Source organism: Trichechus manatus, unplaced genomic scaffold, assembly GCF_000243295.1.
Source record: "Trichechus manatus latirostris isolate Lorelei unplaced genomic scaffold, TriManLat1.0 scaffold00091, whole genome shotgun sequence".
In the NCBI taxonomy this organism is placed as follows: Eukaryota; Metazoa; Chordata; class Mammalia; order Sirenia; family Trichechidae; genus Trichechus; species Trichechus manatus.
Window position 1 is genome coordinate 6,221,079 of NW_004444027.1, and position 15,426 is coordinate 6,236,504.

The following is a 15,426-nucleotide window of genomic DNA, read 5'->3' on the forward strand; positions in this document are numbered from 1 at the left end:
CTGGGGCACAGAACCGTTGCCAGAAGCCCCAGGGAGCCAGAGGCACTTATGGGAATGTTGTTATCTAGTGTGAGAAATTTAGGGGTGGGAGGGATAAAGAGAGGCTGGAGGACCAGGCCAGGACTAGACAAAGGGTTGGATGGTCCAGGCAGAGGGAGGAAGCCCCACCTTTGGGGAAGAAAGGAGGCACTAGTTGCTGTTATTTTTAAGTAAGTGATTACAAGGGGTCACCAGAATAGGGGGGAAAAAAAAAGAGCAACAAAAGGCCCCACTGGGCAAGGCCCCCAGGCAGATATGAAGATGAGCAGGGGCTTCCTGCCACCAAGGCCTCGGCTCCACACAATCCAGAACCTTCTGGGCTCCTAGAACCTTCGGCCTGCTACCCTAAGGAGGCAGCAACTGAGATGCCTCATTGTCTGGGGAGAGGAAGAAAGAAAGCTTCAGGACTCCTGGGAGATCCAGGGAGTGGTCACCAGCCCTGCATCATGAAGAAAGCCCTCAGGGCCCCTGCTCCACCCCTAGAATGAGTTGCACAAGCCTCCCTCCTCTCCTCCGCGGGTCCTTATTGGCAAAGCTCTGAAGGGGGCACCATATTCCCTCCTGGTTAGTGCAAAGAAGGCCACAAGGAAGCAGGCAGGCAATGGTGCCCGACTGTGCCAGGGTGGCGTCTCCAGGGAGGTGGCTCCCAGGAGGCACCTACAGCGGCCTAGCTGGCCCAGGACTTTCGGTTCTCCATGCTCTTCTGGCTCCTCTCTGCCCGCAGGGCTGCCCCGCCCTCAGCTTTGGCCAGCACTGTCAGGGAGGCCAGGTTGGTGGCGGAGCCAGAGAGGGTGGCGCTCTTGCGGGCCTCGGAAGCGGCGGCACCCTGCAGCCTGAGCCCAGCACTGCGCCGCCGGGCCACGCCTGTGACCCTCCGCACGCGGCTGGGCTTCACCAGGAGTCCGTAGCCCGGGTTGCACTTGAAGTACTGCTTCCCTCCAATTGAGCCGTCATTCTTACCTGGAGAGGAAAAAGGAAGAGCTGGTGACTTAGAGGTGGTTCCAACAAGACTGTGGAGGTGCTCACCTAACGCCCCTCGCCCCAAGTGCCCCGCTCTGTAGGGCACCGCCTGCCCCAGACTAAGCCCTTGGACACCACCCAGGCCTGGCCACACAGCGTGAGGCGGGGACCAGATGGATGAGTGAGACCAGGCTCCCTGCTGTCGGCAGTGGTCACCAGGGACACACACACCCAGGCCACTAGACCTGTGGTGTGAGGCCAGAGTTCTACTCCGGCCATTTCTAAAGCACCAGGAGCAGGTAAGCTACCAAAATAGAGCTGGAACCAACACCCCCATAGCCGGCACACATAGTTTTCAATCTGGGTGATTAAAATGTGAACACAGGATGGACGGTGTTGGTAGAATGATTCAAATTACCAAATTATGGCTGGAGAGATCTCATACTTGATACGCCAATATAGGTAAATAAGAATTTCCTTTGTAAAAACCAAATAGAAAACATTTTATGGTGAAGGATGAGAAAACAAAGTGTTCAGGTAGTATGTGTTGGACAGGGGTGCGCCCTCCCTGAACCTCTCAACATTAGTTTCTCATAGTGGAGGGCAGGTGGGGAACACGATCTTTACAGCAAAAATAATTGCGAGTTCTCTATTCTTACTGTCTCCATTTCCTAACATGCCCTTCTCTCTTAAACCATCTCCAAAAGACTTTGGCCCACCTACTGAACCTACACTTCTCAGGTTCAACAACAGCCTCCACTTGCCATAGCCAATTACCATACTGGATGCTCATCTCAATGAGCCCTGGTGGCGCAGTGGTTAAGAGCTTGGCTGCTAACCAGAAGACTGGCAGCAGGAACCCACCAACCACTCTGAGGGAGAAAGATGTGGCAGTCTGCTTCCGTAAAGATTACAGCCTTGGAAATCCTACGGGGCAATTCTACTCTGTCCTACATGGTCACAGTGAGTCTGAATCAACTCAAGGGCACCTAACAACAAGCTCATCTTATTCCACCTCTCAGCAACACCTAACACCTCACTCTTCCTTGACAAGCTTGTATCACTTGGCCCCTGGGACACACTCCTAGTTCTCACCTATCATGGTGACTCCTCTGTTCTGGATCTCACTTGCTGAAGGGCCCCAGAGCACAATCATTGCCTTCTCTTCTGTCTCATGCATTCCCCTGGGGCTCTTGGCCGCCCGCCTTACACACCAGATGAATCCGGATGCCCCTCAAATGTGTCTCCAGCCCAAACTTCGCCCTGTCCCAGATAGCTAACACCTCCACCTGAATGTCTAACACACATCTTGAACTCACCAGTCCACAGCTGAATCCTTGATTCTTCCCAGCCTCCTTCCTCTCATAACCTGCTACTCACTCAGTTGTTTCCAACTCAGGAAATGGCAACATCATCTACTCTGTTGCTCTGGCAAAAAATTTAGGAGTCATCCGGACTCCCTTCTTTTCCTAATATCCCACATCCAGTCCATTAGTCCTGGTGACTTTACCTTCATCTAACCACTTACGACCTCGGTCACTACCACCCTGGTCTAAGCCACTGTCATCTCTTGCCTGGACATTTACAACAAACTAACTGACCTTCTGTTTCCATTCTTCCTCCTAAGTCTCTTCTCCCTAAAAAAAGGAACTTCTTAAACGCAAATCAGATCACGTCACTCACCTGCTCAAAACTCTCACGATTTCCTACCACACTTGCCAAAAAAGCCAAATTCTGAAAGTGGCCACAAAACCCTCTGTGATATGGCCAATGCTCACCTCTCAACTTCATCACCTAGCCTTTGTGCTGTTCCTCAAACACACCCAGCTCATTCTGCCTCAGTGCTTGTATACTCAGGGTGCCCTTGGCCAGGAGTGCCGTCCTGCCCACTAACCCAGCCCCAACTCCTCACGCTCTCTCCTTTACATCATGTATGCTTTGCTTTCCAACGTATTATTTAAAATCCTCTATACCTGTCACTCTCTATCTCCTTACCTCACTTCATTTTCTTCATGGCACTTTTTATTACCTGAATTGTATTTGTTTACTTGGTAATTTTCTCCTCTATAAAATAAGCGTTGAGTGAAATCAGGGACTTTGTTCTGTTCACCAAAGAATCCCCAGATTCAAGAACAGTGACTGGAACATAACCCATTGCTGTTGAGTCAATTCCGACTCACAGTGACCCTATAGGACAGAGGAAGACTGCCCCATAGAGCTTCCAAGAAGCAGCTAGTGGATTTGAACTGCCAACCTTTTGGTCAGCAGCCAAGCTCTTAACCACTGTGCCATTTGGACTCCAACTGGAACATAAAAACCAAACCAAACCCATTGCTGTTGAGTTGATTCCAACTCATAGTGACCTGATATAGTGGGTGCTTAATAATTACTTGTTGGATGAATTGATTTATTTGCTTATTCCCCTTTAATTCTTCAGCACAATTACAGATAAAAATTTCTTTCCCAATTCCCCTTAGCATTTCAGCAGAAATGGAACTTAAAAAATATTTTAGGCTGGTGGACCAGTGGTTAAGAGCTATAGTGAGCTATGGCTGCTAACTAAAAGGTCATCAGTTCTAATCTACCAGCCACTCCTTGGAAACCCTATGCAGCAGTTCTACTCTGTCCTATACAGTAGCTATGAGTTGGAATCAACTCGACAGCAATGGTTTTTTTTTTTTTGGGGGGGGGGCGGGGGGCTACAATAATCTTCTAGAACCACTTACAATTTAAGATATTCTCTGCCAAAATTTTTATAGACAGTGAGTGACTTCACAGCTAAGCTTCTGGGCCCAGAAACAAAAGAAGTCATCCATGGTCAAGTGTCTGTAGCCCCAGATCTGAACGTATGCCTTCCCCTCAGCTTGCAGATAGTATGAAGGCTCAGGTCTACTGCTGGGCTGTAAGAGAAACCCATTCCGAAATGCTCAGCAATACCAGAGAATGACTCAAGAAGCTGTCTCTCTCACATGGTAGAGTTTCACACTGAGTCACTTCTTGCAGAGCACATCGCACCCAGTGATACTGCTTGTCTCAAAGCTCTGCGTGACCTCGATGTCCCAATGCATCAAGGCAACTCTCCGGCTGTCTACGGACTTCCATTCATAGAGCTCTTACCTCCTCAGTCCCTGACTCACACTGTTCTGACCAAGAGAAACACCCCAGTACACTCTCATAGGAGCCCTGGTGGCACAGTGGTTAAAAGCATGGCTGCTAACCAAAAGTTTAGTAGTTCTACTCCACCAGCTGCTCCTTGGAAATCCTATGGGCCATTTCTACTCTGTCCTGTAGGGTCGTTATGAGTCAAAATTGACTTAACGGCAACAGGATTATACTCTCACTATACTCCTCCACCTACACTGCTCACAAACCTCCCTTAAAATCTGTCTCTTCAGCTTCCAACTCATCTAAAGGAAAGGCTGCTCCCACCCTGAGGTCACAAGATGATTGAGCTGTTATTTATTCAACAGTCCTAATCACATACTGACCAGTAAAACTTCATCTTCCTTTACATCTCCCCTTTCATGAAACAATGATAATGATGAGGATACTAAGGAGATCAGGATGGATTAGGGAGTGAAGCAAAAAATCTCTAATGAATAAACAAAATTGAGAACAGTCAAAATTGAGGGTGGTGTTACCGGTTAAGTAAGCTAACCGGCCTTAAAAACACTCCTACCAAGATACGAGGTCAACACACAAAAATCAATCAGGTTTCTATACATCAGGAATGAACAATCTGAAAAGGAAAGTAACGAAACAATTCTAGTTACAATAACATCTACAAGAATAAAATACTTAGGAACCAATTTAACCAAAGAAGGGAAAGACTTATACACTGAAAACCATAAACCATTCTGAAAGAAATTAAAGAAGGCCTAAATAAATGGAAGGACATTCCATGTTCATGGATTGGATGACACAATATTGTTAAAATGTAAATATTACCCAAATCAATCTATACATTCAGTGCAATCCCCATCAAAATTCCAACAGCCATCTTTACGGAAACAGAAAAGCCAATCCTCAAATTGGTATGGAACAGAAAATGGCCTTGAATAGGCAAACCAAGCTTGAAAAAAGAAGAAAAAAGTAGGAAGACTTACAGTTCCTGATTTCAAAACATACTATATACTGGTATAATGATAGACTTCTTAACCAATGGAACATAATTGAGAGTCCAGAAATAAACCCACACATCTATGGTCAGCTGATTTTCGACAAGGGTGCTAAGACCATTCAATGGGAAAAAAACAGTCTCTTTAATAAATGGTGCTGGGACAACTGGATTTCCACATGCAAAAGAATGAAGTTGGAACCCTACCTCACACCATATATAAAAATCAACTCAAAATGGATCAAGGACCTAAAAGTAAGAACTGAAACTATACAAGTCTTAAAAGAAAAGATAGGGGTAGTGCTTTGGGACTTAATATTTTACAATGCATTCTAAGATATGACAAGAGCCTCAGCAACAAAAAACAAAAGAGACAAATGGGATTTCATTAAAATTAAAAATTTTGTTCATCAAAGGACTTTAATCAACAAACGAAAAGACAGCCTACTCACTGGGAAAAAATTTGGCAACACTGTATATCTTATAAGGAGCCCTGGTTGTGCAGTGGTTAAGCGCTCAGCTGATAACCGAAAGGTTGGTGGTTCGAACCTATCAGCTGCTCCGCAAGAGAAAGATGTAGCAGTCTGCTTCCGTAAAATAGACTTGGAAACTATGGGGCAGTTCTACTCTGCGCTATAGGGTCGCTATGAGTCAGAATCGACTGGCCGGCAATGGGTCTGGTTTGGTATATATCTTATGAGTTTAATATCTAGAACATATAAAGAACTCCTACAACTTAACAAAAAGACACACACCTAATTAAAAAATGAACAAAAAACTAAGATATCATTTCACCCCCACTGAGTTGACTATGATATATAAAAATAAAAGGAAAACAGCAGGCGTTGGCAAGGATATGGAGAGAGTGGAACCCTCATCCACTGCTGATGAGACTGTAAAACAGTACAGTCACTATGTAAAACAGTTTGGAGGGCTTCAAAAAGTTACACAGAGAATTACCTTATGATCTAGCAATACTACTCCTAGGTAGATACTCAAAATAACTGAAAGTAGGAACACAAAAATATACTTGTACACCAATGTTCATTGCAGCACTATTCACAATAGTCAAAAGATGAAAACAACCTATGGTAAATGCCCACCAACAGAGGAATGGATAAACAAGGTGGTACATACATACAATGGAGTATTACTCAGCCATAAAGAGAAATGAAGTCCTGATAAATGCTACAAGATGATGGAACCTTGAAAACATTATGCTGAATGCAATAACTCAGTCAAAAAAAGACAAACAGAGGCAGAGCCAACACAGTGCTATGGAAAGGAGCACCATGCCGTCCCCCTACAGCAAAGACCTGAAAATCTAAGTAAAACAGATAAACATCAATCCTGGAATGCTAAGCATCAAATGAAGAGATAAAGAATTCGATCAAGCACCGACTGGAATAAGAAACTGAAAGAAAACAAAGAACAAGGAGAGCTATGGAGTAGAGGTCTCCTACTAGGTAATGCAGCACAGATTCGCCATCTTGGACCTCAGCCACCAAGAACAGCAGACTGGGAATACAGGAAGGCAACTTCATGGAGCTCCCAAGAGGAGACAGAGCACCTGGTAGCAAGGGATACATGCTTTCCCATCCCCCAACCTTCTTCTCACTATGTGGCCTCTGCTGGCTTTCCAGCAGGCCACAGTTGCTCAGCGAGAGAGACACCAGCTCACTACTGCCTGGGTCCACCTCACCCCCACAGACCGGCTCCCTCAGTGCCATATTATTTATTTTTGTTTGTCTTTTCCCTTCTCCCTTTTCCCTCTCCTTCCCATCCTGACAGGCCATCCTGCACACAAGCCAAGAGAGACATCAGCTAGCCACCACTACAACTCTGCCCCGCCCCCAACAGCCAAAGCCCTCAGCACCATATTTAATTTTATTGTTGTTGGTTTTTGTTTGTTTATTCTCTCTCTTCCCCTTCTTTCCTTTCTCCTGCCCACCTAGCCCTGTGCATGGCCCACACCCCTCCTGAACAGGTCAAGCCACACTGCTTGGCTAATAAACCACCAGCACACGGCCTCACCAGGTCTGCCCCACCCCCACATGCCAAATCCTAATGTGCCAACATTTTATTTACCTTTTTCTTCTTTTTTTTGCTTTTTTGCTTCTGTTTCCCTCTCTTTTTCTCTCACCCACTTAGCTCCAAACATGAAATCCTCTCCCTTCCCTCCTGCCTATCTGCAATGCACACCAAGTGCCACACCCCTGAATGGCACCAGCACAGACCACCAGACCCTAACCTGTACTGCCCCCTGGCCCCACCCGATCGGCCCCAGTACATGCCACTAATGACCTATATTCACCCCTAACCACTGCTGAACCTGCCCTGCTGCACCATAACTGAGTGACCCAGCCTTGCCCACTGGGATAAGGTGGTGAGAAGAATCGTGCCCACAGACAAGCAAACAAAGAATGCCCAGCCCGCCTGCCCAGACATAATCAAATAAAACAAAACAGCAATATAGAACAAATAACTCTACAATCAATAAATGAAGAAAATACTGAATGTCCCAAAGACAGCAAACAATATCAAAACATATTAAAAAACAAGACAGGATGGCTCTAGAAAGCAAACAAAATAAAATACCAGATGACCTTCCAGTAGAAGAAAAGGCACTGGAACTACCTGATAGGGAATTCAAAACTCTAACATTGAGGGCTCTCCAAGAGAAGAAGGAAAACACAGACAAAAATAAGGAAAAAATAGACAAACTCATGGAAAATGAAGACAAAATCAGGGAAAACACAGACAAAGCAATGGAAGAATTCAGGAAAATAATACAGGAACAAAACATCAAAATAAACAAAAACTAGAAATCACAGAAAAACAGAAATTTAGCAATCCAAAAGATACACAAGATTTCGGATATGGACAGTGCAAAAGAAGGTTTTAGGAGGAAATCTGAAGCGATAGAAGACAGGAGCAGCAAAACTGAATACAAATCCTTGCATACCTCTTTGAGGAAAAATGAGAACAGAACAAAGAAAAATGAAGAAATCCTGAGAACGATGTGTGATACAATCGAAAGCAAAAATTTTGCATGTGATCGGATTTCCAAAACAGGGAGAGAAAATGGAAAACACAGAGAGGATACCTGAAGATCTGATGACAAAAAACTTTCCTAATATCATGAAAGATAAAAAGCTGACCATCCAAGAAGCTCAAAGGACCCCGTACAGGATAGACCCTAAAAGAAAATCAACAAGACATATCATAATCATACCTGCTAAAACCAAAGAGAAAGAATTCTGAGAGCAGTTCAAGAAAAATGAAAAGTCACATACAAGGGAGAAACAATAAAACTAAGCTCTCATTACTTGGAAGACACCATGCAGGCAAGAAGGCAGTGGGATGACATTACATAAAACCTTGAAAGAAAAAATTGCCAACCAAGAATAATATATCCTGCAAAACTCTCACTCAAATATGATGGCGAAATTAGGACATTAATAGATAAACAAAAATTAAGAGAATATGTAAAAATCAAATCAAACTTAAAAGAATTATTAAAGGGAGTCCTTCAGTTAGAGAACCAACATCAGACAACAACCTGAATCTAGGACACAAGAGAGCATCAGCCAGGTATCAACTTAGGTAGTGAACTCTCAAGGATAAAACAAAGCTAAAGATTTACAACATGGAAACAGAGAGGTCAATTTGTAAATGACAACATCAGAACAAAAAAAAGGGAATGAACAGCATAGGTATGGAACTTTCAAATGGCGAGGAAGTCAGGGTGATATCAAGTAATAAAAGACTGGTTTAAACTTAGGAAGATGGGGTACATTTCAAAGTAAACACAAAGAAAGTTAACTAACCCACTCATAAAAATAAAGACAAAAAACAAAGTCTCAGTAAACACAAAATCTACAAAAATGAAAGAAACAACAACAAAAAATACACACAAAAAAAGGAATTCAGCACAGGAGAGTAAGAGGAACAAAGAAAAGGTCAGCACCACAAAAAAAAAAAAAAGCGCTACAAAATGACAGCAATAAACTCACACCTATCAATTATCACACTGAATGTAAATGGCTTAATGCACCCATAAAGAGACAGTCACAGAATGGATAAAAATACAGGACCCAAAATATACAATCTACAAGAGACATACCTTAGAAACAAAGACATAAATATATTAAAAATCAAAGGATGGAAAAAAATATATCAAGCAAACAGCTACCAAAAAGGAGGAGGAGTGGCAATACTAATCTCAGATAAGATAGATTTTAAAATAAAATCAACCATGAAAGTCAAGGAAGGAAATTACATAATGATGAAAGGGACAATCCACCATGAGGACATAACCATACTAAATATCTACACACCCAATGAGAGGACTCAAAACACACAAAATAAACTCTAACAGTAGTGAAGAGAAATCGACAGTTCTACAACAGTAGCAGGAAGCTTCAACACACCACTCTTGGTAAAGAACAGAACATCTAGAAAGAAACATATACTGAGTCCCCGATATGGCACCATCCCTCGAGGTGATCAGCCAGCAACCTGGTGGCCAAGTTGATTACATTGGACCGCTTCCCTCAAGGAAAGGGCAGCGTTTTGTCCTTACTGGAATAGACACTTACTCTGGATATGGATTTGCCTTCCCTGCACGCAATGCTTCTGCCAGAACTACCATCTGTGGACTTACAGAATGCCTTATCCACCGTCATGGTATCCCACACAGCATCGTCTCAGATCAAGGGACTCACTTCACAGCAAATGAAGTGCGGCAGTGGGCCCAGGCTCATGGAATTCACTGGTCTTACCATGCTCCCCATCATCCTGAAGCAGTTGGCTTGACAGAACGATGGAATGGCCTTCTAAAGACACAATTACGGTGCCAGCTAGGTGGCAATACCTTGCAGGATTGGAGCAATGTTCTCCAGGAGGCTGTATATGCTTTAAACCAGCACCCAATATATGGTGCTGTTTCTCCCATAGCCAGGATTCACGGGTCCAGGAATCAAGGGGTGGAAATGGGAGTGGTACCACTCACTATTACCCTTAGTGACCCACTTGCAAGATTTTTGCTTCCTGTCCCCTCGACTTTATGCTCTGCAGGCCTAGAGGTCTTACTTCCAAAGGGAGGAATGCTCCCACCTGGAGACACATCACTGATTCCACTGAACTGGAAGTTAAGAATGCCACCTGGCCACTTTGGGCTCCTTATGCCTCTGGATCAACAGGCAAAGAAGGGACTTACCATATTGGCTGGTGTGATTGATTCTGATTACCAAGAGGAAATTGGATTGATATTACATAATGGAGATAAAGAAGAGTATGTGTGGCATGCAGGAGATTCCTTAGGGCGCCTCTTAGTACTACCGTGCCCTGTGATTAAAGTCAATGGAAAACTACAGCAACCTAATTCCAACATGACTCCTAATGACCCAGACCCTTCAGGAATGAAGGTTTGGGTCACCCACCAGGCAAAGAACCACGACCAGCTGAGTTGCTTACTGAGGGCAAAGGGAATACAGAATGGGTGGCGGAAGAAGGTAGTTCTAAATACCAGTTACAGCCATGTGACCAGTTGCAGAAATGGGGACTGTAATTGCCATGAGTATTTCTGTTTTGTACGTGTGCATCTTTTTGTTTCCTTCACTTATAAAATATAAGATGTAAACAGGGCTAGTGTGTTTCTGATTGTACGCATGTTAGTTGTATCACATTAGGCAGAAGTATGACTTTGTAATCATCTTTATTCAGAGATTATGTATGGTTTCAGGAAATGTGTACAGGTGCCAAGTTGACAAGGGGTGGACTGTGATGGTTAAGATTGTATGTCAACTTCGCTAGACCACTATTCTCAGTGTTTGAGTAGTTGTATAATGTTCTGATCACCCCCATGATGGAATCTGCGGAGTTGTACTGGCGGAGGCGGGGACTGTGGCAGCTCACCGCCCTCTCAGTTTCATCTCTCTGCCTTCTGCCAGTTATCTTCTGCCTGCCTGCCTTGCCAAGGTTTTTGGCTTGTTCCACACTCAGCAGCTGCCTCTCGCTGTCTCACCTCCAGTTCATGGGACTTGAGCTAGCAGCTTACCTGTTGATCTCGGAATTTGTCGAACTTCTCAGCCTGCAAGCAAGAGTCCGGTTCCCCTACCTGCCGACCTTGGGTTCGCCAGCCCCTACAGCTACATGAATCAGGAGAAACCCTGCAGTCTTGTCTGCTGATCTTGGAATTCACTGACCTCCACAGCCTATGAGAGGGAGCCCCTCTCCGAACTGCCGACCTTGGGTTCACCAGCTTCTGTGGCTACGTGAACTGGGAGAGGCCTCTACCCTGATCTGTGGACTTGGGACGTTTTAGCCTCTACAATTGCATGAGCTATTTCCTTGATATAAATCTCTCTATATATGTATTTATATGCTTTACTGGTTTTGCTTCTCTAGAGAACCCAGCTTAAGACAAAACACAACAAAGATACAGAAGATCTAAAGGCCACAATCAACCAATTTGACCTCATAGACATATGTACAACACTCCACCCAACAGCAGCAAGTACACATTTTTTTCCAATGCACATGGAACATTCTTCAGAATAGACCACATTAGGCCACAAAGTAACCCTCAACAAAATCCAAAACACTGAAATAATACAAAGTATCTTCTTTGATCATAACACCATAAAAGTAGAAATAAAAGGAAAAGCAAGGGAAAAAAATCAAATACATGGAAACTGAATAATACCCTGCTTAAAAACCACTGGGAAATAGATGGAATAAAAAAATTCCTATAATCAAATGAGAATGAAAATACATTATGCCCAAACCTTTGGGACACAGCAAAGCCATTGCTCTGAGGTCAATTTATACCAACAGACACACAAATCAAAAAGAGGAAAGGGACAAAATCAAAACATTAGCTATACAACTTGAACAAACAGAAAGAGAACAGCAAAAGAAGCCCACAGCCACCAGAAGAAAGGAAATAATAAAGATCAGAGCAGAAATAAATGAAATAGAGAATGGAAAAACAATAGAAAGAATCAACAAAATCAAACGTTGGTTCTTTGAAAGGATCAACAAAGTTGACAAGCCACTAGTCAAAATGACAAAAGAAAAACAGGAGAGGACACAAATAATCCAAATAAGAAATGAAACGGGCGACATTACAACAGACCCAAATGAAATAAAAGGATCATAACAGAGTACTATGAGAAACTATACTGCAACAAATTTGAAAACCTAGAGGAAACAGACAAATTTCTAGAAGCACACTAGCTACCTTAACTAACACAGACTGAGGTAGAAAATCTGAATAGACCTTTGGTTAGCAGCCAAACTCTTACCCACTACACAACCAGGGTTTTCTATAGATACTCTTTATTATGTTGAGGAATTTCCCTTCTATACCTGTGTTATTGAAGTTTTTATCAGAGATGGGTATTGGACTTTATTGAATGCCTTCTCTGCATCGATTGAGATGATCATGTGCTATGAAAAATCCAACAAAGGTCTAATCTCTAAAATCTATAGGTAAATCCAACACCTCTTCAACAAAAAAAAATCCAATTAAAAAATGGGCAAAGGATATGAACAGACACTTCACCAAAGAAGACATTCAAGAGAAGAGATTGAAAAGGTAATTAAAAAAAAAAAAATCCCAAGGGAAAAAACCCTGGTCCAGAGAGCTTCACTGGAGAATTCTACCAAACATTCAGAGAAGAGCTTGCACGAGTACTACTGAAACTACTTCAGAACATAGAAAAGGAAGGGATACTTCCAAATACATTGCATGAAGCCAGCATAACCCTGATACCAAAACCAGGCAAAGACACCACAAAAAAGAAAATTACAGACAAATCTCTCTCATGACTATAGATGCAAAAATTCTCAACAAAATTCTAGCCAAAGAATTCAGCATCATATAAAAAAAATAATACACCATGGCCACGTGGGATTCATACCAGGTATGCAAGGATAGTTCAACATTAGAAAATCAATGTAATACACCACATAAATAAAAGAAAAGAATCACATGATTATTTCAATCGATGCAGAGAAGGCATTCAATAAAGTCCAATACCCATCTCTGATAAAAACCTCAATAACATAGGTATAGAAGGGAAATTTCTCAACATAATAAAGAGTATCTATAGAAAACCCTGATGGTGTAGTGGGTAAGAGTTTGGCTGCTAACCAAAAGGTCAGCAGATTGAATCCACCAGGTGCTCCTTGGAAACCCTATGGGGCAGTTCTACTCTGTCCTATAGGGTTCCTATTCGACTCGATGGCAATGGGTATACAAAACCAACAGCTAACATCATTCTTAACGGAGAGTGGCTGAAAACATTCCCTCTGAGAATAGAAACAAGACAAGGATGCCCTTTATCATCACTCCTATTTAGCACTGTGCTGGAAGTCCTAGCTAGAGCAATAAGGCAAGAAAAAGAAATAAAGGGCATCCAAATTGGTAAGGAAGAAGTAACTGTCCCTATTTGCAGATGATATGATGCTGTACATAGAGAACCCAAAAAACTCCAAAACAAAACTACTGGAACTAAAAGAAAGATTCAACAAAGTAGCAAGATACAAGATAAACATACAAAAATCACTTGGATTCCGATACATCAATAAAGAGAACTATGAAAAGGAAATCAGGAAAGCAATACCATTTATAACAGCCACTAAAAAAATAAAATACTTAGGAATAAATCTAGCCAGGGATGTAAAAGACCTACAAAAACTACAAAATACTACTGCAAAAAATCCAAGAGACTTACATAAATGGAAAAACATACCATGCTCATGGATAGGTAGACTCAACATGGTGAAAATGATAATTCTACCCAAAGCAATCTACAAATACAATGCAATCCCGATCCAATTACCAACAGCATTCTTTAATGAGATGGAAAAACTAATCATTAACTTTATATGGAAAGGAAAGAGGCCCCGGATAAGTAAAGCACTACTGAAGAAGAAGAATAAAGCAGGAAGACTTACACTACCTGAACGTATTACATAGCTATGGTAGTCAAAACAGCTTGGTAATGGTACAACAACAGACATATTGATCAATGGGACAGAACTGATAACCCAGATGTAAATCTATCCACCTACAGTCACCTGATCTAAAACAAAGGCCCAAAGTCCATCAAATGGGGGGAAAGACAGTCTTAACAAATGGTGCTGGCAAAACTGGATGTCCATCTACAAAAAAATGAAACAGGACCCATACCTCATTACCATACACAAACCCTAATTCAAAATGGATCAAAGACCTAAATATAAAACCAAAAACTATAAAGATCATTGAAGAAAAAATAGGGTTAATGCAAGAGGCCCTAATACATGGCACAAATAGGGTACAAACCATAGCTAACAATACACAGACACTAGAAAATAAGCTAGATATTGGGACCTTCTAAAAACCGAACACTTATGCTCATCAAAAGACTTCACCAAAAGAGTCAAAAGAGAGCCTACAGACTGGGAAAAAATTTTTTGCTATGACAAATCCAACAAAGGTCTATTCTCTAAAATCTATAGGAAAATCCAACACCTCTTTAACAAAAAACAAATAATCCAATTAAAAAATGGGCAAAGGATATGAACAGACACTTCAGCAAAGAAGACACTCAGGAGGCTCACTGACACGTGAGAAAATGCTCGCAATCACTAGCCATTAGAGAAATGCAAATCAAAACCACAATGAGACACCATCTCAACCTGACATTACTGGCACGAATCAAAAAAACAGAAAATAACAAATACTAGAGAGGCTGTGGGGAGATGGGAACTCTTATGCACTGCTGGTGGGAATGCAAAATGGTACAATAATTTTGGAAAACAATATGGCGCTTCCTTAAAAAGCTAGAAATAGAGGGGCGTGGTCAACATGGCGGACTAGTTAGACGCTTCCTATATCCCTCTTACAACAAAGACCTGGAAAAACAAGTAATTTGATTCTATGTGAACATCTGACAACCCTGAACAAGGCAAGGTTAAGAAACCCATCTGAGTCATACCGGAGAGGAAGATCATTTGGAAGAGGTGAGGAGCGCTAGAGCCATGGCAGTGACACAGCAGAGACACAGCCATGCCAGGCCACGGTGAAGCAGGCAAACAGCTGTGCTGTGCGCGCACTCGAGAAGCAGCTTCCACATTGAGAGAGACCCGGTAGCAGAGAGTCTGCTTGGACACTCTGAACCAGCGAAGAGCAGCTCCCAAGAGACTAGGATAAGTACATGCGTGCACCCTTTCGCGACAAGTTAAAAAAAAAAAAAAAAAAAGCCCATTTGGGAAAAACCCTCTCCCTTTAACCTCCTATCTCTGCGCTCTGCACC

The 15,426-nt window shown here is 42.6% G+C and overlaps 1 protein-coding gene across 1 annotated transcript in view; it reads right to left on the reverse strand.

Moving 5' to 3' along the window:
- Window positions 1-437: 437 nt before the first annotated feature.
- Window positions 438-15,426, reverse strand: part of KIF13B (kinesin family member 13B) — a 335,996-nt gene continuing 321,007 nt past the window's right edge. The window contains exon 40 of the mRNA XM_023736742.1: window positions 438-999. Within this exon, the coding sequence (XP_023592510.1) occupies window positions 707-999 (293 nt within the window). The 3' untranslated portion in view covers window positions 438-706. The remainder of the gene's footprint in view (window positions 1,000-15,426) is intronic.